At 32.4% G+C, this 24,201-nt stretch overlaps 4 protein-coding genes across 4 annotated transcripts in view; 2 read left to right on the top strand and 2 right to left on the bottom strand.

Moving 5' to 3' along the window:
• Positions 1–1,175: 1,175 nt before the first annotated feature.
• LOC143916699 (uncharacterized) lies at positions 1,176–13,093 on the bottom strand. Its single transcript, XM_077437898.1, has 15 exons — positions 12,896–13,093; positions 4,852–4,877; positions 4,701–4,762; positions 4,474–4,632; positions 4,253–4,401; positions 4,105–4,137; positions 3,817–4,027; positions 3,348–3,498; positions 3,104–3,232; positions 2,961–3,028; positions 2,676–2,858; positions 2,414–2,565; positions 2,129–2,339; positions 1,736–1,922; positions 1,176–1,574 (listed from the first exon to the last, which is right to left on the bottom strand). Exons 4-15 carry the CDS (start codon positions 4,516–4,518, stop codon positions 1,465–1,467), a joined length of 1,629 nt encoding a protein of 542 aa, XP_077294024.1. The 5' UTR covers positions 4,519–4,632; positions 4,701–4,762; positions 4,852–4,877; positions 12,896–13,093; the 3' UTR covers positions 1,176–1,464.
• Positions 4,997–24,201, top strand: part of LOC143916694 (uncharacterized) — a 577,487-nt gene continuing 558,282 nt past the window's right edge. Inside the window, exons 1-2 of the mRNA XM_077437893.1 lie at positions 4,997–5,701; positions 5,827–6,810. Coding sequence (XP_077294019.1) covers positions 6,367–6,810 — 444 coding nt within the window. The 5' untranslated portion in view covers positions 4,997–5,701; positions 5,827–6,366. The remainder of the gene's footprint in view (positions 5,702–5,826; positions 6,811–24,201) is intronic.
• LOC143916707 (uncharacterized) overlaps positions 5,003–24,201 on the top strand; it is a 116,422-nt gene continuing 97,223 nt past the window's right edge. Inside the window, exon 1 of the mRNA XM_077437911.1 lies at positions 5,003–5,116. The gene's annotated coding sequence lies outside the window, so the exon portion shown is untranslated. The remainder of the gene's footprint in view (positions 5,117–24,201) is intronic.
• Positions 14,855–19,506, bottom strand: LOC143916827 (uncharacterized). The gene is made up of 13 exons (XM_077438075.1): positions 19,437–19,506; positions 19,263–19,339; positions 19,027–19,185; positions 18,786–18,937; positions 18,417–18,627; positions 17,724–17,898; positions 17,450–17,584; positions 16,192–16,268; positions 15,956–16,114; positions 15,726–15,877; positions 15,425–15,635; positions 15,133–15,307; positions 14,855–15,020 (listed from the first exon to the last, which is right to left on the bottom strand). The coding sequence occupies exons 1-13, from the start codon at positions 19,504–19,506 to the stop codon at positions 14,887–14,889; spliced, it is 1,887 nt and encodes a 628-aa protein (XP_077294201.1). The 3' UTR covers positions 14,855–14,886.

A 24,201-nucleotide genomic window follows, 5' to 3' on the forward strand; every position in this document is an offset into this window, starting at 1 on the left:
GCAATAACTTATTTATCACGTGTAATCGAGTTATATTACAAGTAATAAGGTTATCTTTTTTCTAGAATCATAGATCTATGATTTAAAAACTATGAAGTATGATAAATTATACTGAATACGTGTCAGTTGAAATCTTTCTCGATTATTTTTCAAATTTCCATTCTGTGTTTATCGAAACTTTTTTATGTAGGTACCATAACTAGGTGAACTTATGACCTATATCATTTGTTTTAACTTTGAATCTAATTATGGTATATACGGCAAAAACCGTTCAATAGAAGATGATTTAGTTCTTGATATTTCCGAACAAAACAGACAGTAAAAATCCAATATTCATGTCCATTACATTCGATAAAAATATTGTTCACTCTTAAACATTAAATTTCATTCCATTCGGGTGTGAGATGTTTGATTGTATTACTGAATTGCCTTATTTATTGTATTTTTATATTGCCTTAATTTAAAATAGTCCAATCAGCTGAGGACAAATGTACAAGGCCATTTGTGAAGAATGCCTTTAATATGAAATTTTATAAGGGAGTCCTTTTTTGGGATTTTGGAAGAGATCTTGACACAGTGCATTCTTCCATATTCTTCTCGTTTTTGATCGAACTTTTAATGAACCAATCTCACTGTATCCTTTTAATGTATATTCAATGTGTGCATTTCAAGTTGTTTGGAATTTTTTTTGCTCGATCCTTGAAAAGGTAATAAAATGATATGAGCCCTCTTATTACTTCATTTCTATTCACTCGATTTCCGTGTTTTTGGCAGTATTCAACTAATGAATATAAATTTCATTTGAAAACCATGAAAAAAAATGATAAGAAACCATTTCTCCCGAAACATTTAAGTATAATTACGAAATATAATTTTTTTTTTAAAACAATATTTCATTATTTTATTTTGTCCTTTTAAATTATTTTTATTTTCTTGTTATTTAATGTGTATAATAATTATAGAAAATTTAAGTATTAAAAAAAATTCGAACAAAATCCTACAACCGGAAGTAGAACTTTTGCCTTGCGTAAATTTTCCTGCATTAACGCTCAATTTGCATCTAAAATGTTCTCATAACTGGTGTGTTTGAATGTGGATTGTATGTCTAATTATCGAATTTTGTTTTGTGGCCTTTTAATATTCTTCAAATACATAGATAAAGTCATGGGTTGCTTACATAACAATTTTTTTGTATTTATTAACTTAATATGCCAACACCCATGCGATGATATGTCATCAGGCACAACACTAGTACTCATGTAAACATACATATGTATGAACATATAAACGAATATATTATTTTTTAAACATGTGGGCTATAATTGCAGCCAGGTGGGGGTCGTATAAAATATGATAAATGGTTTAGAAAGTATAGTAATGAAAATCAAAATCCAATGTAATCAATTATACTATAAAATTTATTTTGTGCAAATTATACAAAAATATTCACACCATTAAAAATAATTAGATCATCGGGGCCAACAATAAAATTGCAGAAAATCGGTTGACCTTGTTTGGATTTTTCTCTTTTAATTCATTGGTTTCAGGATTGTATTCATAATTTTGGTGTTCATCTGAAAAAGAAATACAAATTTCGGTTACATTTTTTTTATTTACGAAAATGAAATTATCCAGTTATTTTTAAATTCATAGCATTGAAAAATTAATCTGATTGAAAAATAATAAATTTTATAGAATAAAATTCTACAAATATTAAATTCAACTGCCCACTTACCTCCATAAATAATAATTTTATCGTCGAAAGGAACTGCACTCCGCCACAATGAATCTCTAATGGGGTTTTCAATATCTGTCCACGTTTGTGTTTTTAAATCCAACTTCTCTCCATGATTTTTATGATAATCATCCCCCCTCCAATAATTACCTCCCATAGCGAATAGACTTCCATCCATAAATAAAATCTACAATGCAACAAAAAATCGTATAAATATTTGAAGTCGCTATTTTATAGTTCTTCTAAGATCAACTACTCGCCCTATCTTCCTGTAAAATTTTCTTTTTACAGATAACTGATCCTAAATTGTATCTCGTAGTTTCAAAATAATACATATAATTTCAATTTTCCCAAAATTCTACATAATATAAATATAATAATAATAAAACTCACGGAAAATTTAGTTCTTTTGGATTTCATCGATGTTCCAAGTGTCCACTGATTCAGATTTGGATCGTAAATCTCTAAAGATAACAAATTATAGTAACCATAATCATTTCCTCCAGCAACATACATTTTTCCTTCCCATACATTAACGGCGTGATTATATCGTTTTGTCAGCATTGGGGCCATAAATGTCCAAGCATCTTCTTTTGGGTCGTACCTATTTGAAACCAATTAGAAAACAATTATTGTGTAATCGTTATGGTAACATATCCATTAAAACATATATGTCACCTTTCAACTGTGTCATAAATTGTTCCATTGATTCCTTTGCCTCCAGATATGTATATGTATTCACCAATTTTTCCAACACCTACGTTTTCCTTTTTTTGCCCCATCGGTGTCAATTTTGATATTTCTTTTGTAAGCAAGTCGAAAGAGATGACCTGGTATTCATTAATACAAACACAATATAAAAGAGAAACTGGTTATTAAAAGATCAAAATTTATATATAAACCATGTATTCTCATGTTATGTATATTTTAAGGATGTAACCTCATCACAATGTGAATATGCTATTTTTCCAGTTGTACTCGTTGTTCGATTTATTCCTCCGAATATAAATATTTTTTTATCTGAATATATCGCTGAATATTCTTTAGTTACATTTAACTCAATTTTTGATAAAATGGCCCACGAATCTTCCAATGGATGATAAAATTCAATTGTACATATGTTCTAAAATAGTAAGTTTATCAAATAAAAAATATTATTTCATCAAAATACATATATTGTATGCACCAAATATTAACACGTAATTAAAGATTATCGAGAACTCACCGTTAATGGTAAGGAAGGCCCTAGAGCTACTATTGTAATTGGATAGTCCGTTATTGATTTCGTACTTTCTGGCAAGGTTTAAAAATGAAATGAAATGTATTGAAAAACAAAATAGATAAATGCCGATGTCACATTGAACATACCTTTAGGCGGAAATATAGATACTAAAGCCTTCGGCACCAAGAATGATTCAGATGAACGTATGATTTTTTTAAAATTTAACTGCTTCAGTTGATTGGTTTTTGGATTAAATTCATAAGTACTATCCACAACTGAAAGAGTAAAAACAATATCACTATAACTAATATAAAATGACTATTTGAAAATTTTCACGGTATAATTTATATTGTTGAGTTCGATACTTAATGACTCTTTATAAAAACTCACCTCCTCCCATTATTATTTTATCATCGTAAACAACAGCAGTTCTCCAATCTTGAGTATTGGAAAGATTCGACCACTTCTGGGTAATTAGGTCAAGTCGTTCTCCTGGAACTTCATATCCAAAAGCAAATAATGCTCCATCATAAAATACGATCTAGAATTACAAAATTATGATTATTTGAAATCATCAAAAGGTTATTTTATTCTAAAACGATTTGTGGTTTTTTTTATATAACTATGTATACATACATATATACAGTATATGAGCCGTTATATTTGAAAGTAGCGGTAGACCAATTTTCAGTTTCAAAAACACTATTACTCTTCGACTTAATTAATAAATTAATATTACTTCTTTTTATTTAATTCCAAGTAAAAAAAAATGGTATAATTGTAAATCACATTTTTATGTAACCGCGGATACCAATTACTAAGCCATGGTAAAATACCGTTTAAAAAACCGTTAACTTACGGGGAATGAAAATCTGCGACATTGCATTGGTTGTCCCATAGTCCATTTATTCAGTTTCGGGTCATAAATCTCCAATGAATTCAATATTTGGCTGTCTTGATTGATTCCTCCAGCTACGTATATTTTTCCTTCCCATGTATTAACGGCGTGATTACGTCGCTTTGTCAACATTGGAGCCATTGTAGTCCATCTATTTGATTTGGGCTCATATCTAAAATAATACGTTGATAAGTTTGTTGATTTTTAAACACAAAACTGAGCAATGGACGATAGTGAATTCAATTTTACCTCTCGACTACATCATATACTTGTAGGTCCAATCTAAAATCAATCATAAGCAATTATTGCATTGGTTATATTTATATTCCAGTACTATGTAAATACATTATATTCATGTAGACGATAGATTTAAAATAAAGGAGGTATGTAATTATACCCTTCTTTATCGAATGTTGAAAACTCGCTCGCAACACCTCCAATTACGTAAATATATCCATCAATTTCAGCAATTTTCACATCTTTCCTACTTTTCCCCATCGATGGCAAATAAGATGTCGTCTTTGTTGCTAAATCGAAAACCACCACCTTGAATTCACAATAGCAAACGTTCAAACTGATCAATCGTAAGCGTACAATAAAACTTTATGCATCCCTTACCTCGTTCACAGGAACAGTTGAGTCTTTTGTTCCTCCGAAAAACATAAGTTTTCCATCGGACACGAATGGCGTATGATCATTAGTGGCGTTCAGTTGAACTTTTGCGAAAATTTTCCACGAATCATGCCACGGGTTGTATACTTCTACACCACAAATATCCTAAAATTATATTAGTATTAAAATTAAAGGTTATTTAGTTAAATTAGATTTATCGCACTGCATATTACAGATTCAAGTCCAACGGCTAATAACGTATACGGATAGTTTGATTTTGAGTCTCCTTCATTCGCTACGTCGGATATTGTAAAAAAAAGTCAGAAAATAAACATGTTTATAGTTGAATAAAAAAAAAATTCAATATATTAAATAGGTACTTGCCAGTATCGGATTGTACGAATGGTAAACTAGCTGTTCCGACTTTTGTAATGACGTGTGGCAAACAGTCTTATTAACTGATTGTCGATTGGCATTATTGACGAGTTGGCATTAGTGTCGGCCCAAGCGGAAATACGCGACGGTCGACAGAGTTCGAGCAGACGGCGTACGGACAACTTGTGTTCCGTACGCTCCGCTGAACCACCACGTGCAAATTTTACATTTCAATAAACTACATCAAACCATTATCGAAGTCTTTTCCATGATGGTCACTTCGAACCGGACACCAGTAACCTAGGCCACAACACCAAACGGACAAACCAATAGGAAAAAACGTGGTCGAGAAAAAATGGATGTCAATTAAGAAATCGGTATCGTTCCTTTGTTACTATCCATACCTTTCCAATACTAATAACATGTTTGCTTCTATTTCAGCAATATATTGATTGATGTACAGAGGTACATGACCGCGTGATTGACGCAGAAAATATATAAATAAAAACATAACCTACAAAGACGCATGGGACACAGAGGTAATCCAAAATTATCGGAACGATCACATAAACATCGTAAAGGATATTCAAGTAAGTGAATGTATTCAATCTCAGGCAATCTGTTCAAAAGGCAATCATGTGGGTAGGTCAGTTTTAAAATATGTTTTAAAGTATAACAATTAATTAACGCGATTGTATAAAATAATATCGCGCTACGAAGGAATGTTTCATCGGTCGCATCGAATTTCGTATTAAAAGTGTAAAATCAGATGTAGTGTAAAATTAGCAAAGCACGTGGAGAATTATACTTGTAGCCCCAAAGTGGATTAAATCAAGTACATACCGGTATATTCATATCGGTAGATCTTTGTTTCTTAATGTGTGTAGAAACACCCTCCCCCCCCCCCCCCTTCCACGATAAATGTGGAATTATACTTGTAGCCCCAAAGTGGCTTAAACCAAGTACATACCGGTATATTCATAGCGGTAGATCTTTGTTTCTTAATGTGTGTAGAAACACCCTCCCCCCCCCCCCCTTCCACGATAAATGTGGAATTATACTTGTAGCCCCAAAGTGGCTTAAACCAAGTACATACCGGTATATTCATATCGGTAGATCTTTGTTTCTTAATGTGTGTAGAAACACCCTCCCCCCCCCCCCTTCCACGATAAATGTGGAATTACACTTGTAGCCCCAAAGTGGATTAAATCAAGTACATACCGGCATATTCATACATCGGTAGATCTCTTTGTTTCATAATGTGTGATGAAACAGTGGTGATTTAAAATAAATCACAAGACTTGTAGCCCCAAAGTGGTTTAAATCAAGCACCCACCAATTTAGGGTTGTAATTTCTTCCAAAATATGTTGGATAGATTCTGGTGATAATAGTTAAAGTAGAATATTAAGATTCACGGTTAATCATTGAATATTATTACCTTATCTCTACGAATAGTTCAATTGACAGCTATAGTAGAGAACAACTGTATTTATGAGACGAAATAGTGCAACTTTCTGAAACAAATGTCAAGTGCTGAAAACGAGGAAATAGAAGCTTCGACTTCCAAGTCGCATAAAGGTCGAAATCCAACTAGGGACGTAGAACCTATTAGAGACAAGTCAAGCTCTAGAATACATCAGACTCGAAGTCAGACTCAATCGATAGAAATATTAGCGAAGGAAAATAAAGTAGAAGTCATAATGACGTCAATAGAATTAAGGTATTCAGGCGCGGTACAAAGACTAAAAGGAAAAATAGATAAATCCTCCGAATTAGATGAAGGACAGTATCAAACCATTAAAGAAGCATACGATTATGTCCGAAAACTCCATTACGAGTATTTAGATAACCTTACAGACATACCGAAAGCGGCCAAAATAGACGAAGAGTACGATGCAATTACAATAACAGTTAAAAATCTTAAAGCAGCATTAGATTGCCAATCCTTTCAAGATAGTAAACTAAAGGTAGAGCAAGCAACAATTAAATTTGCTAGAGATAAGTTACCGACGTTAACCATTCCCACATTTCAGGGAGATCCATCTGAATGGCAATCGTTTCAACAAGCTTTTAAGAATATAATAGGAAACAAAACGGAATATTCGAATGTCACGAAATTGCAATATTTGCATCAATCCTTAATCGGTCCCGCTTTGGCAGCTGTATCAGGTTTAGATATTAGCTCAGACAATTACGAAATAGCTTGGAGTATTTTAGACAAGCAATATAATTTACCAAGACTTAATCTCAAAACTAGGATTAATTCACTTTGTGACTTAAAATTAATCACAAGAGAATCACATATCGAATTGAGAAATCTATTGAATCAGGTAACAGTGTGTATTAAAAACATTGAATCGTTGGGTTACGCGAGAGAAATTTTAGATCCATGGGTAACATGTTTAGTTCTAAGGAAATTACCTTTTAATATAGTAAGAGACTGGGAAATATCGCTGGTTAGCAGAGAAATGCCACCATATGAAAGTTTAGAGACATTCTTGCAGAATAGATGTAATGTATTACAATCTACTGCATCTGTAACTACGGTGAAGGAATTCCCTCATAGTCGTCAAAGAATCATGAGAACTCATGTCGCGAACAAAAACCCATCAAGTAAGGTAAACGCATGCGCATTCTGTCGAAATAATCATTTCATAGGCAAATGTGATAAATTCAAGGCAAAATCCAGTATGGAAAGAAATGAATTCGTTAAATCTAATAACATGTGTTTTAAATGTTTAAATTCATCGCATAAGATAACAAATTGCAAGTCTAACTATAATTGCTTAAGGTGCAAACAAAACCATCACACTTTGTTGCATCAGGACGATACATTTAGTTCCAATAATACGGGAAGGAAGTCAATTAATGCTCATTCTACTCATTTCTCTCAAAGGGAGATAATTTTACCGACGGTACAAGTAGACATTATAACGTCCAATGGAACGGTCGTTAAGGGTCGCACATTATTAGATTCCGGCTCACAAGTCAACTATGTTACCACATCTTTCGCTAAGAAGAATAACTTCAAGTTAGAGAAAATCTCTCAAAAAATTGTAGGTATCGCTAATCAAGAAAGTAGCATTCGTCACATCACCAAGGTGACCATAAGGTCTTCAACCACTAATTACTCAACCAAAGTGTTGTGTTTGGTATTACCAGAAATTACTGGCGAAATTCCAACTGTGAAACTGGATCAACAGTTAATTTCAATACCAGCGGGAATCAAGTTATCAGATCCCCTTTGGAATAAACCGACGCCAATCGATTTCTTGCTCGGCGCCGAGATTTGCGTTCATGCTATGAAAGCAGGAACCATCCAGTTAGGAAAAGGTATGCCTATCTTAAAGGATACCGAATTCGGATGGACAATAGTTGGTCCATATCCCGAAGTAAATAATGCTCCAGGGAAGAGCCACATAGGCTTAAGTCAATTAGACAGTCACATTCAAAACTTTTGGATGATCGACCAGGTTCCTATGGTAAAACATCAATCTCTTGAGGAGAAAAGATGTGAGGAACATTTCCAAGCACACACATCACGAGATAAAAACGGTAGATTTTGTGTAGCTTTACCATATAAAAATTCCCCGGTAGTATTAGGAAGTTCATTGCACATTGCGGAGAAAAGACACAAAACTTTGGAAAGACGTTTTTTAGCCAATAATAATTTAAAAATGGAATACAATAAAGTTTTAGAAGAGTACATAAATTTAGGACATATGTCAGAGTGTGAACCTCCGGAGGCACATGAGGTTCATTGTTATTTACCTCATCACGTCGTGGTTAAGGAGTCTAGCCTTACCACTAAATATCGTGTAGTTTTTGATGCGTCCGCAAAGACAACGTCTAATATCTCACTAAATAATATTTTGATGGTGGGACCTAGTGTCCAATCAGATTTGTTAAGTTTACTACTCAACTTTCGACTCCATAAATACGTGATTACTGCGGATATTAAGCAGATGTACCGACAGATTCAAATAGCAGAGAAAAATAAAAATGTACAACGAATCATTTGGCGAACAGATCCCCAGAGTAAATTCAAGCATTACAAGCTTAATACAGTAACATTCGGAACTGCTTCAGCCCCATTTTTAGCTACTAGATGTCTAAATCAGTTAGCAGAGGAGAATAGAAACAAATATCCCATCGCTAGTAAAGTGATCGAACGTGATTTTTATGTTGATGATTTGCTCACGGGAACTAATACTATTGAAGCTGGTAAATTATTAAAGGTTCAACTGGAAACCATATTATTATCAGCCGGTATGCCCTTAAGCAAATGGACATCGAACAACTCCGATATAATCACGGATGTTAAAGCTGACGATTGTTCAGATTTTAACTTCTCTAACGAATCACACAAAACTTTAGGTTTATTTTGGAAACCGCGGGAAGACGTTTTTGTATTTAAGGTTCAAACCGAAGTCGAGACTGAAAATATAACAAAAAGAAACTTTTTATCAGTAATTAGTCAGATCTTCGACCCATTAGGACTATTATCTCCATTGTTAATTAATTATAAGATATTAATGCAATCTGTCTGGCAACAAACCATTGGTTGGGATGAATTCATTCCTCAGACAATCTTCAAAAAATGGAAAGATTGTCAATTATCCAATACAGTCATGAAACTTTATAAAATTCCTAGATTGATAATACTAAATAATGTCATTAATATACAGGCACACGGATTTTGTGACGCATCCGAGAAAGCTTATGGTGCTTGTATTTATGTGAAATGTACTGATCAATTGGGAAATTCCAAATGTCATCTTGTGTGTTCTCGTTCGAGAGTCGCTCCGCTCAGTTTTGTAACTATTCCGCGTTTAGAGCTGTGCTCCGCTATGTTATTATCAAAGTTAATGAAGTCAACAATAGACCAATTAACAATTCATATTAATGAAAAATATTATTGGACGGATTCAACCGTCGCATTGCATTGGATTAGAGGAGAGTCATGTAAATGGACCACCTTCGTTGCCAATCGAGTGGCCGAAATCCAATCAATATCTCAACCCATTGAGTGGTACCATGTCTCCTCTACAGACAATCCAGCAGATTTAATTTCTCGAGGGACTCAACCATCAGAATTAAATCATAATTCGTTATGGTGGGACGGCCCTAGTTGGTTGAAATTAGACGAATCACGATGGCCTCGAAGACCTCCTGAGATCACAATAGATCTTCCAGAGAGAAGGGTAGTCACTAACGCTACCCTTGTGAGGGAAAATAATTGGATAGATAAACATTCTCATCTTCCAAGACTCCTTCGAGTTTTATCATATGTTCGTCGGCCACTAAGGAATAAACAATTAAACGTTAAAGAAAATAACGAACCGTCCGCTTTAGAATTAAAAGATGCTTTAAATAATTTGATAAGGTTATCGCAAATGGAATCATTTCCATTGGAATATCGTTTGCTGAGCAAGGGACATCCAATTCCCAGTAGCAGTAAATTAGCTAAATTGTCCCCTCTATTCCACGAGAATTTAATTTGTGTTGGAAGTAGACTTCCTCTGGGAACAACTCTATCAACGTCACCCATTATCTTGTCAAATAAGCATAAACTTACACACATGATTGTCCGAGATGCGCACTTGAAATATATTCACTTGGGTACTCAAGCCTTACTGTCGTTATTGCGGCAGACCTATTGGCCATTGGCCGGACATAATACTGTCAAAGGAGTGGTGCGTTCATGTGTCATTTGTTTCAGAAATAAACCACTGTCACACAATAGATTAATGGGATTACTCCCGCTTGAACGTACCACTGCGAATTTTCCTTTCAGTCATGTGGGGATAGATTTCGCAGGACCTTTTCCTGTGAAGAGTGGTTGCAATAAGAATTCTAAGATAATTAAGGGTTACGTTTGTGTCTTTGTGTGTTTTTCCAGTAAGGCAGTTCACTTGGAACTTGTCGGAGACTTAACGAGTTCAAATTTCTTAAATTGTTTAAGAAGATTCGTAGCCAGACGTGGCAGGCCCAATACGATATATTCCGACAATGCTACTAATTTTGTCGGTGCAAGTCGTGAACTCGTTAATTTAGTAAAATTAATTTACGAACGTCCTCATGAGGAGAAGCTACTACGGTATGTAGCCTCCGAAGGGATTCGTTGGAAGTTTAACCCGCCAAGGGCGCCTCACATGGGAGGGCTGTGGGAAGCAGCGGTTAAATCCATGAAGATTCATTTAAACAAGGTGTTAAAGGCCACCACCTTAAATTTCGAATCATTTTGTACGGTATTGACTCAAATAGAAGCTTGCATGAATTCCCGTCCTCTTAGTCCCTTGTCTTCGGATCCACTAGACCTTTTACCCCTCACACCTGGACATTTCTTAATTGGCAGATCCTTACTCGCTCTTCCAATGGAGGTTAAATATAACACTAATGTCCATGCCAATCTGCTTCAGATACAATTGACCACAGCAGCATTTTGGAAACGTTGGTCGGCGGAATATTTACATTCTTTGCAGTTACGACACAAATGGAAGAAGGACTCGAGCAACAATCTGAGTGTGGGTCAAATGGTCCTGTTAAAGGAGGAACACATGCTGCCAACCCGATGGGTCTTGGGTCGAGTCACTAAATTGTATCCCGGACCAGATGGCAGAGTTCGAGTCGTCGACGTCTTTACTGCCAGCGGAGAGTTTCGTCGGTCCAGTCATCTAGTGGCGCCATTGCCGATTCTACCACAAGGACCACTTGACAGGAAGGAAGATCAGCAAGAGGGAGGAGAAACAGCAGCTTCAATTCCGTCAACTTCGGTAGCTTAGTTTAACCCGAAGACATTACCCCCAACTCATATTACTTATTAGATGTAATCATGAGTTTAAATCATTCAATGTTAATAGTAGTACTCCGTAATTCACTTTAATTGTGTCGTGTGTATAATTTAAGCTATTTTCATTTTAACATTCGGCAGTATATATCTCCGAATTTAATCTAATCATTTTGTCTTTATAATATAAGACTTGTCTCATGTCATCACTCGGAAGGATTATATCCGAGTTTAAAATAAACTGTTCAAATTTGACAGTTAAAATTAGATTCATGATTTGTTAATGTTAGTCTCCAAGCCACACTTAATGGAGCATCTTAAATTATTTCATGTCTACTTAATTATAACCTGCCGGGAGTCATCCGCAGGTCTTATGTTTCTTGTTATGAAAACATAAGTTAACTCTTACTGTTTATAGTATTTATGTGAATCATAGAATAAGTAAATATTATAATACTGAACATTTCGATGTTTAACGTAGAGACATCTATAATCATAGTTCGCCTTCATTTCCTGCTTGTAGGAATGAATGAATGACTTTCCAATTTACTTTTAATTTAGCAATGTTTATGCTACTTGTTGATGAAATCAAGTTAACTTAGGAGCATTACACTCATTAATCAAGTTTAATTGATCGGTAATAGCTGATCTGTCGTGACAACTGTAACAGTGTCAACATTGTATTGTCTAAGTTAACATCAAGATGAGGAATGCTTAAGTTTTAAACCATATACAGTCCACTCTCTCTTCTTTAAAGTAAACTTATCTTGTAATGCTTATTCACAGCTTCAAAGGAGATTTCAAAAACTTTAATGTAAATAGAAACAACATTCACCAGAGGTATACCTATAAGTTGAAATATTACTGAACCAATAAATTGATTTTATCCTCACACTGGATGAGGCAAAGGTTTCATTATTCACCCTCTATTTAATTATTTTAAGAGCTATGATTTATTGTAAACGACTCGTCAGTAATGCTGTAACTCTGTAGAATAACTGTATTGTTCAACAGTTTTCCTATGTGGGACTATGTTCCGACTTTTGTAATGACGTGTGGCAAACAGTCTTATTAACTGATTGTCGATTGGCATTATTGACGAGTTGGCATTAGTGTCGGCCCAAGCGGAAATACGCGACGGTCGACAGAGTTCGAGCAGACGGCGTACGGACAACTTGTGTTCCGTACGCTCCGCTGAACCACCACGTGCAAATTTTACATTTCAATAAACTACATCAAACCATTATCGAAGTCTTTTCCACTAGCCAACAATGAAAATAATAATAAATACTTAAAATCGTCCATCGTATCAACAAAAGCAATGAACGGTTAGTGGTGTGATTTCTTAATGCCAAATTCTTTATATATACAAAGATACGTGTATTGTAAGTGTAATAGGTTATCTTAAGATTGGAGCTGGTTACATTATGTAACACATTTTGGAACTGATGTAATGTTCCAAAAACGCATGATTTTTTTTTTGTTATATAATACAATATTGAAATATACTGTGTAAGTGAACATATGCATACATAGGTGCATGTTATTCGTTGTTTCGCAATTAATTTTATGTTTTTATTAAAAACAGATAACAATATTGTTTTCACAACATTGATTCCAAAAATATGTCTAAGTTTATTTATCCATTATATTATATATAATATTAACCCCGACCATAGGTGACATTACAGATTGCCCAAGACTTTTATCAAAATTTTGTACATACATATATAAGTACCCAGTACCATCATTACACATATTGATTATAAGCAAAATATGAGTTAAAAATAGTTTTTAACTCATATTCAGTTCCCTCGTCACAATATCAAAAACAAAATAGTAAAATAACCCTTGGCCGATTCAAGCAGGTAACAAGCGGACAGTTAAAAGTACGAGATTAGTGCATTTTTACATCGATAATAAATATAAAATCTTTCACATTCACCTATTTGCAAATTTGCTTTGAAACTTTTAGCTTAAAATTGTAAATGTGTTGCACGTGCTATTCCGATAATAATTCAACAGAATTAATGATTGATTTTAATTATTTAAACTATGCGTTTGTGTTTCGACTTAAGTTATTCAAACATGTTAAAATTTTTATGTATAATTGCGAAATTAATAATATTTGTCATTTACGAATTCATTTTTATTATTCAACTATTTTCTATGTTGATTATTTGAACCTATAATGAACATGTATCAATCTGAATTATGTATATGTATAATAGACATTTCAAAAAGAAAAAATCATCCCAAATTCAATACATTATTACCTACTATGTACCTGCTTTTCCATGAATAAAGTAAGTTGATATTTTACGGTTTTTTATGTTTTATGTTTAATTTTTAGTGCATGTATGAAAACATAATTTTTTTAAAATGAAAATATTTTTTAACGTGTGTATACATATGTTTTAAATAATTAATTTTTCGTTTTATGTGTTGTTATAGTTTATTGTTGTATTTAATTAATTTCATTTGTGTCACTGTATAATATTAATGTATATAAATTAATATGAAATATATTTTTAAACACTATTTCTATTTAAACTAATTAACAAATTGTTATCACTTATTTTAATTTGATATGTCCGGAATCTTGGAAAAGCAGAATAAATGTATAATAGACCACCAGTATTTTTATTTTTTGTAAAACGCAAAACAATATATTCAACTAGTGTTTTGCTCGATGAAATATCATCACATATGTCATGCATATGTATCATACATATGTCAACCCTCCAAGTACGTACGTAGCCATACGGCAACAGTATATGCAATGGCGAAACTAAATCCCCAGCGCCCCCACTTATACCTGATTACGGCTTTTTTTTGTGCGAGTTTTGTCCCTTTGGATACGCTTAACAGTTATTTTTGTGCTACAGTGGAGGGAACAGCTACCAGAAACAAAGGGAGGAGTTACAGTTTGCGGTTGAAATTTTTACAAATATAAAGAAAAAAACAGTTGCGTTAAAAATTATTAACTTTTACAATTTCAACACAACCCATGGGAAATATTACTATATCTACTTATGTATATGTACAATATTTTTAATTTCAATTTTTTTTAAATATGGAAAAAAATATAAGTTTTACTGTATGATGATTTTAAGATTGGGCTTAGCTTTGTAAATTTATGATTCTCGAACAAAATTGAAATATTACATAAAGCTTATATAATAAAGAAAAAAAATCAATACAAATACATATGTAACTTCATCAAAATGATGCCTATAGTTGTATGTGTACCTTAATTGATTTCAATGTCAGATACTAAAGTCTTCGGTATTAAAAATGATTTTGGGGATGAACGCAAAACTTTTTTGGGATTCAACTTCCTCAATTCGTTAGTTTTCGGATTCAACTCGTAATTGTTATTCATATCTGAAAGAATAATTGAGCTATAAAAATCACCAGTACATAATAAAACTGAAACTAATATGAAAAAATTAAATTGATGTATATTTGATGACGTGTTATTAAGGTGAAAACTCACTGCCAGCAATTATAATATTTTTGTCGAAAACAACGGCACTTGTCCATACAGAATTCTCAATGGTGTTGGTAATATTAGACCACTCTTGGGTATTGAGATCTAATCGTTCCCCTGGAACATCATCCAAGGTCCAATTGCCTCCGATAGCAAATAGGCTACCATCCGAAAATACGATCTAAAATTAGGAACATTGTATTTGGATCCATTAAAGTGTTATTTTAATTATAAAATCATATACTCAATAGATAGAATCAACACTAATAACAGTAATTTACAACAATAGTAAACATACGGAAAATTTATATCTTTCGAATTGCATCGGCGTTCCAGTGGTCCAACTGTTTGAATGTGGGTCATATATCTCTAATGTATTTAAATTATCATCTTCTTCAGTGATCCCTCCAGCGACGTACATTTTACCTTCCCATGTATTGACAGCATGAAAATAACGTTCTTTCAACATTGGAGCCATAACAGTCCACGTGTTTGAAGCGGGGTCGTATCTAAAATCAGACGATATGATTATTGGATAGTTTTTTTTAATCAAGGCATTACAAAAATCATTCCAGTATCGATGATATGTTTTATGTTACCTCTCTACAGCGTCAAGTACTGTAAAATTTTCCCCCATACCCCCAGATACGTAAATATATCCATCAATTTCAACGACTCCTGCACTTTTCTTCTTTTGTCCCATAGGCGCTAGATAAGATGATTTCCTTGTGGCTAGATCGAAAGCCACAACCTTTTATTAAAAAAAAATCAAAAGCTTTATATTATTGTGTTTTATTGTATGTATTTTTGTATTGTACATGTCTAATACCTCATCCAAACATTCATCAATGGCTATTCTTCCACCAAATACAAATATTTTTCCATTGGACACAAACGCCGTATATTCATCAGTCGCATTCAACTGAAATTTATCGAAAGTTGACCAAGAATCGGTTTCCGGGTTGTATGCTTCCAAAATACAAGAGTTCTAAAATTAAATTAGCATTTTAAAAATATATCCAATTCAAAAAACTTATGTGTATTTTTAATTGTTTTGGAATTTACAGATTTTGGAATACTGGGTCCTAGAGCTATTAATGTGAATGGGTAGTCCGATTTTGAGCTTTCTTCTGTCGTTTCGACTGTGAATGTTAAAAAACGATATAATTAATTTCAATCAAATATTAAATAAAGTTCTTAATACTAGGTTCTTACCAGTATCGAAACGAACAAAGGCTAAAATAACCAAAAAGAATGAAATTAACACAATTTTTAAGTCGTTCATCGTGTCTACAAGACGTATTTACCACACCAAGCAATGAATGCGAAATGATGTGTATTGTTGTATTGACAAGACCCTTTATATGTGTGTAAATATATATATGTAGTTATATAAATATACATATGTATATATGTTAATATATAAATGTATGTAGGTAGTTACGTTTGGCGTTATTGTAATTGGGTTATCTTGGTTATAAGATCATAGGTCTAAGATGTTAACAATAGGTTATATAACATATTGAATGCATTAGTTTATAGTCTTTATACAATCTTTTTCATGAAACAATAATTATCATTCGTACTTAATTTAAATTATTTTGAAATAACATATTTAAAAAATAAAAACACACAAAATATTGTTACGTATACTAAAAAGAGCCGCCGAGTAATTGCGATCGGATTAGGCCGGGTAGCGTCCGGAGAGACCGTGTGACCGGTGTAAGTGGTTTTAAGGATTAGCGACAAGCTAAGTACATGTAGGTTAAACAATGGCGACCGAGTTGGCTGGTATTGGTCCTTTCGCAGAATTGACCTGTACCGTGGGAGCGAATGTCGGGGGGAAGACATATCCGTACGTGACCATAACAATAGGTTAACAAATTAGACGACGAAGATGTTCTGAGAGATCTATCCCTTATAAGGCGATACTTAGGCGATATCATGTCATTCTGGACTGAGCACTGCCAGTGCGTGATCTCCTTAATCATCAATAACTGCTGTGAAACGACTGTTGGCCTTTGACTTAGATCCTCCACCCACCCCTACGCAACAATATTTTAAGGTGCCCACTAAATTTATTTATTGTATTTACAAATTGGCAAAAAAAATAATTTTATGATCATTCATATATGTATCTACATACATACATTAATGGTCATAACGCCTTTTTAATGAAGGAGTAGTATTGTTAATAGTCACGCTACATCATTTCATATTGAATTTTAAATTATAATATATTTTACTCAAACAGTTTAAATGTAACTAAAAATAAATTGAAATTTAACATGTGACGACATAGTTGATGTAAAATCATATTTACCTGTGAGAGATTGAACATCAGGAACTAGAGTGTTCGGTACCACAAATGATTTTGCAAAAGAACGAGAAATAATTTTGGGATTCATCTTTTTGAACTCATTAGTCTTCGGATTCAATTCATAATTTTTAATCTCCCCTGAAATAATAAGGACACTTAAAATATTGTCAGTAATTCAATAAAATAAAACTTATCTAAAATAATTCAATAAATCAGATTGATTTCCGATGATGAGCTAAAATAATATGTCGTTATTAAAACCATATGAAAAACATACTGCCAGAAACTATAATTTTGTCGTTGAACACCACTGCATCGGTCCATACTGTTTTATTCATGGTGTTGGTAATATTTGACCATTCTTGAGTACTGAGATCAAGTCGTTCTCCTGGACAACCATCAATGCTCCAATTACCCCCGAGAGCAAATAGATGGTTATTCCAAAATACGATCTAAAATAATTAAAATTGTTATCGGATTCGTTGGAAATGAAGTTGAATTATATAATTAATTTACAATATCAAAAACTGCTGAAAATTTTCAATGGTTTTTTCATTATACATATTTAATATGTAAGTTCGTATATAAACTAAAATTCTTTTATTTCATTTAAAAACTCAATTCATCCTACTATTAAATCAAACAAGACATTTATTAAAAGCCTCGGCCTACATACATTTATATACAAGCCAATATATTGTAAAGTCCAATTTTAGTGCCAAAAACACTATTTCCGTTTGACTTAATTCTCAAATGGCTTTCATTTATTTTAATTCGACATGTCTATAATCTTGGAAAAACAGAATAAACGTATTACAGGCCACCATTATTTTTAAATATTGCTAAACGCAAAATTCTATATTCCATATTTTGCGAGATATTTCTCGTAATGAAGAAAAGTGGTATTATGCCACTTTCAATTATGACGGCTCATATATGTATGTACATACTAATACAGTATTTAACTTACAGGAAATCTTAATCTATATATTTGCATAGGTGTTCCTTCAGTCCAACTGTTTGATTTTGGATCGTAAATCTCTAATGAATTTAAATCATCGAATCCCACACTGACTCCTCCGGCGACATACATTTTTCCTTCCCATGTATCAACGGCATGATAATATTTTTCTGTCAACATTGGAGCCATCTCAGTCCAGGTATTTGATGCTGGATCGTACCTAAAATCAATCATAAATATTGACAGTTATAGCTTTTTGAATTAAAATATAAACTGCTTAGTTTGAAATGAACTGCATTGGGAAACCCGTTCCTTTAGTATGATATTATACATACAGCCATACCGTTGCACATAAACAATAAAAAATTTAAATTCTACCTCTCAACTATGTCCAATATTGTATAGTTAGCCCCCATACCCCCAGAGACGTAAATATATCCATCAATTTCAGCAACTCCTACAATACCCTTTTCCTGTTCCATCGGTGCCAGATAAGACGATGACTTTGTTACTAAATCGAATGCGAAAACCTTAAATTATAAAACCAGAAAAATGAATCTTCGCTTTATAAATATAAAATTAATATACATATGTAAGTTTTAAATTATGCGTCCATTACCTCATCTGTAAACACTTCATAGCCTATTTTTCCACCAAATATGAAAAGCTTTCCATGGGAAACAAATGGTGTGTATTCATCATGCATGTTCATTTTAAATTCGGTAAACATTGACCATGAATCATTCTCTGGGTTGTAAATTTCTACTTTACAAAAGTACTAAAAATAGTGACGATTAAATATATTTTACTTATTATATTTACGGGTAGTCAAATAGTATTTATCATGGCTATTACCGATTTTGGATTTGTAGGTCCTACAGCTATTAATGTGTATGGATATTCAGATTTCAGGCTTTCTTCGGTCTCCGTTACTGTAATGAAAAATAAATTTAGAATGTATCGAAGTGGTTAAGAAAATAATCTTACCCAATAAATTTATATTTTTTTAATTTGTATGTAGATACTTGCCGTTATCGGAATGCACTAAGGCCAAGATTGCCAGAAATGATAAAATAGATATATTTTTTAAATTGCTCATCTTGACTATGTTCAAGAAGTGTTTAACACCTTGAACGATGTTATCGTTCGATGATTGAAAAGCGATGAACGGTTAGTGAAGTACTGTCACATTGGCAACATCATTTATACATGCATATTTACATATGTGTATGCAATTAAGTTTATCACAAGTAATTGGGTTATCTCAGTTCTAGGATCAAAAGTTTATGGCGCTAAAATTAGGAAGTAAATACGTATATACCTCTTTTGTCATAAAGTGATAATATGTTCGAAACTTGTTATTAGACATTCCAGGCTGATGTCAGATTCCGTTTTTTTAATGGTTAAATCTTTTTTTTTGTATACGACATAAACAATTATATATATTAATCAAACATGTATATTTATCAAACTTATAAATTCAGAAAAAAATGACCATAATTTTCTGATATCTTTATATTTTGTTTTGTAGTCTGGGGTTTATTTGTTTTATTTCGCATTCATATTTTACTCTATATTGTAATTATACATGTTTTATTTATTTTAAGCACTTACTAGTATCGATAAAATCTATTTGTAAATAAAACGTCAGCAAGTTTCCATGAGCATTTTATAAATATAATTGCAATCCCAAGGCTTATTTTATAGGTTTATATATGTAGGTAGTATTGTATGTACCTTCTTAATTGATGCAAATCATCAAAAATGTTCGTAAATATAAAAATTAGTTCATCGACACCGACAATAATTTTGTAGAATGTCGAATGAACTTATTAGAATTGATATCTATGTATCTTTTAACTCATTTAAATTTTTAGATTAAATTCACAATTGTAATCTGAATATGAAAATAAATATATTTTGACTAGGCATTCGTTGTTTTAGATTTATTTGATAGATCTTGCACATTGACTGGCATTAATAATTATTTCATCGTCAAAGCAAGAGTACTATTCCACAAAAAATATTAGTTAAATAACTTAAATAATATACCGGCAACACACTGACTATACTAAGAATACCATTATTTAATTGATAAAATAAATTAAATTAATTTTCAAATATAATAAAATATTAAATTTATGGGAATATATAAATGTCTCGAGGAAACTTGTTGCAGAGAAAGAATATTTATATTCAACTATGTTTTTTCCATTTTAGTGCATTAATATTTTAAATTATTTTTCCCATTTTAGAACATTAATATTTTAAATTAATTTCCGATTTTAGTGCATTAGTTTTTTTATTCATTGCTTTAAAACAGGCATTATATGTATGTATATGACCGTTGTGCTGAAAAAGTTAGGGCGCGAAAGTCCATTTGACAATGAACTTTGCATAAATCATGCAGCACATGCTGTAATAGATGTATTATACCAGAAAAAATATCAATTTCAAACTGAGGTTGATAATGATTAATTATTCCAAAGAAGATTACATGGAAGAAAGTGACTCCTAAACTGATTTTTTAAACCTTTTATAATATATGTACATACATACAAGCACATATGTATGTTTGTGTACCCATACTAGAATACTATTAAATTTAATTTCATACTTTCTTGTTGTTGCCAATGCATCATTTTTTAAATGATTGTACATGGCACATTTAGTTTTGATGAATAATGTATTGATTATTTTTTCTCTATGAATGGCAATTTTAATAAGAAATATATATTATGCTCGATGACTTTACATAAATATGTAGTTCCAATAGCTATGTTTTACTGTTTTTATGTTTCAAAGTTCCAATATCTTTATATATTCAACGCAATGAAATTGAGACACTATTATTGCCAGGTCGGGGATTTTATTTTAGTAATTCGATGTAAATTGGACTAACGTCTGGCTTTCATGACATCTGAAATTAAAATATTTAAATCGATATGCACAATAGAGTATTACATATGTACGTCGGTCAAAAATAATTATTTTATTGTTGAAAGCAACCGCACTCCGCCACGTTGTAAATTCTAATGTGTTGCTGATGTTCGTCCACTTCTGGGTATAGAGGTGTGACAAAATGGATAGACCACTAAGGATAAATATGTTAGTAAAACAGGCTACTGAATGCAAATATGAACAAAAATTTGCGAAATTTAAGATTGAATATGCTAGTTAGGGTTTAGGTAGTGACCGAAGTTGAAAAGAAAAAAAAGGGGTGGAAGGGGGATGCAAAATCGGTCATTTAGCAGTTTTTCGCCTTTGGCGGTGTTAATACGTTTCGGGAAAAACAATCATATTTTATTTCACATAAGACTTAAAGTATTTATTTAAATTGTATTTCATTGATAAACCTTTTTTTGTTCGTTACTAGTTTATAATATTACAATTGTTTACGTGTTTTTAATAAAAAATAATTGTATATCAAGTGATTTTTAGTTTTTTTTTGAAACCACCTAAAAATAAAAGAATTGACCGTGTTAAATTTTCAATCGCTAGAATTATTGAAACCAAAGTTTATTTGCATCAAGAAATTAAGCGAAAATATGGTTTTTCATATAAATCGGAATTTGTCTTGCCCCATGGTCTCTTGAACATAGTACTAGATCCAGCCGCTTTTCCGCAAGTCCAATATTTTTCCGTCATTATTCTGATTATCAAAACTCATGATCCAAACACCTGCAAGAGCGAATAGGCTTCCATTTAAGAAGATGATCTAAATTTTAACAAAAAAAAATGCATATGTACACTCTCACGTCAAATTTTTTATACCCACTATTTCGAGAATATGACAGAAAAAATTTCTATACTCTTTTATAGAAATAAATTTTACAACTGAACAAGTATAGAATGAAAATAATTATCAAGCAAAATAATTTTGTATTAATAATACTCACGGAAAATTTGTATCGTTCGATCTCCATCGGTGTTCCCAAAGTCCACTGATTTAGCTTTGGATCGTAAATTTCCAATGATTTTAAATTATCATATTTATCATCAACTCTCCCAGCCACATACATTTTTCCATCACAAACATCAACGGCGTGATAGTAACGCTTGATCTCCATTGGTGCCATAAAGGTCCAGCTATCTGCTTTCGGGTCGTATCTGCGTGAGTGAAATCAAACAAAAATGCTTTTGCTAAAATGACTATTATAATATATCAATAATAAAATGGTTTAACCTTTCGAGTGTGCTATAAACCGCGCCATTGTCTCCAATACCTACACAAACGTATATAAATTCGCCAATTTCTGCTACACCCATGTGTCCCTTCTTTTGTTCAATTGGAGCTAGTTTCGTTATTTTCTTTGTAGCTAAATCGAAAGACAAAACCTGAAATTAGCAACTTCCAAAAATAATAAAGAAACTCATATTTTACGTAAACTAATTGGAAACTAGTAAAACCTCATTTAAATGTTCACGGCGATTTAGTATTCCTCCAAATATTAATAATTTTCCGTGTGACACAATTGCTGAATAACTGTCAGTCACGTTTAATTCAATTTCTTCTAAAACAGTCCACAAATCTTTTGATGGGTGGTAAAATTTAACTGTATATACATATATTCTAAAATGGTAAATTTATCATATTATTTTGCATATATAAAAATCTATGTAATATAATTGTTTCGATATCTCACTGATATCAGATAAGAAGGTTCAAGAGCTAATATCGTAATTGAGTAGTCGGTTATTAATTTATCTGGTGGTGCTGGAAAATCAAAATGAGATATATTTAATAGCTAATTCAATATAAAGAAATAACTGAAATGTTGGTATAATATAATTTTGTACATATGACTTGGTATAAAATATTTTAAAATGGTGATGGTCCAATTTTCACTACCAAAAACACTATTTCTGTTTGATTTAATTCATAATTCGTTATTAAATCACTTATATTCGATTTGTCCAGAATCTTGGAAAAGCAGAATAAACTTACATATTACTGGCCCCTCGTATTTTTACATACCTCCTTTACGTTTCACTTACGATTAGAATTCAGGAAAAAGTTTGCCTCTTATCGATCGTTTTCATAATTTGCCATATTGCTGATTTTGGTCATCAATATAAGTAAATGGAGCCCCCGCCATTACGATAGAGATTAAATATCGTATAAGAAGCATTTCAGATCCGAAGACTTTTAATCTCGGTAGTCAGTTGGTATTAAATTTATACATAGTTGGCGGTAGTAAAAAAAAATATTGGTGTTTTTATTCAAAATAATAATTTTATATACAAATTATACAAGAGGTATGTTTTTATAAAATAATGTATAGTATATTTTATTATAAATGAATATTCAAATAAACTTGAATTAAATAAGACTATTCAAATAAATTTAATAAACTGTTTTATATTTGATTAGCCATGTTTAAGCGGTTTATATTATATACAAATACCAAGCGACGCCAGGTAAAACCACTAGTTCAATTTAAAGAAATAACTGAAAAGTTGGTATAGTATTGTTACGAACGCCGCGGATTATGCGAATAGAATCCCAGAGACTGTGTGACCGTTCAAGGATTATCTGTAACGGATATCTGTTAACGGATTAACTAAGTGCATACCGTGCGACCGGTATAAGTGGTTTCAAGGATTAGCGACAGGCTAAGTGTAGATAAGCTAAACAATGATTGCACTTCTCATACCGTGGGAATACATATCCGAATACGTGACTATACAGTAGGTAAACAGATTAGACGTCCTGAGAGATCTACAAATTATAAGGCGGTACGTAGGCGATATCAGGTCATTCTGGACTGAGCACTGACAGTGCGTGTATCTC

The sequence above is a fragment of the Arctopsyche grandis genome, chromosome 9, assembly GCF_051622035.1.
Source record: "Arctopsyche grandis isolate Sample6627 chromosome 9, ASM5162203v2, whole genome shotgun sequence".
Taxonomy (NCBI): domain Eukaryota; kingdom Metazoa; phylum Arthropoda; class Insecta; order Trichoptera; family Hydropsychidae; genus Arctopsyche; species Arctopsyche grandis.

Bases quoted from the DNA above. Each gene is read 5' to 3' on its own strand.
- LOC143916699 (XM_077437898.1), bottom strand. From the start codon at position 4,518: ATGTTTTTCGGAGGAACAAAAGACTCAACTGTTCCTGTGAACGAG. The intron at 3,029-3,103 runs GTATGTTCAATG...AAACCTTGCCAG, and splicing joins ATCTATATTTCCGCCTAAAG to AAAGTACGAAATCAATAACG. The intron at 2,340-2,413 runs GTGACATATATG...GGTTTCAAATAG, and splicing joins ATTTATGACACAGTTGAAAG to GTACGACCCAAAAGAAGATG.
- LOC143916827 (XM_077438075.1), bottom strand. From the start codon at position 19,506: ATGAGCAATTTAAAAAATATATCTATTTTATCATTTCTGGCAATCTTG. The intron at 15,308-15,424 runs GTATGTTTACTA...TCCTAATTTTAG, and splicing joins TCGAAAGATATAAATTTTCC to ATCGTATTTTCGGATGGTAG. The intron at 15,021-15,132 runs GTGAGTTTTCAC...TTATTCTTTCAG, and splicing joins AAATATTATAATTGCTGGCA to ATATGAATAACAATTACGAG.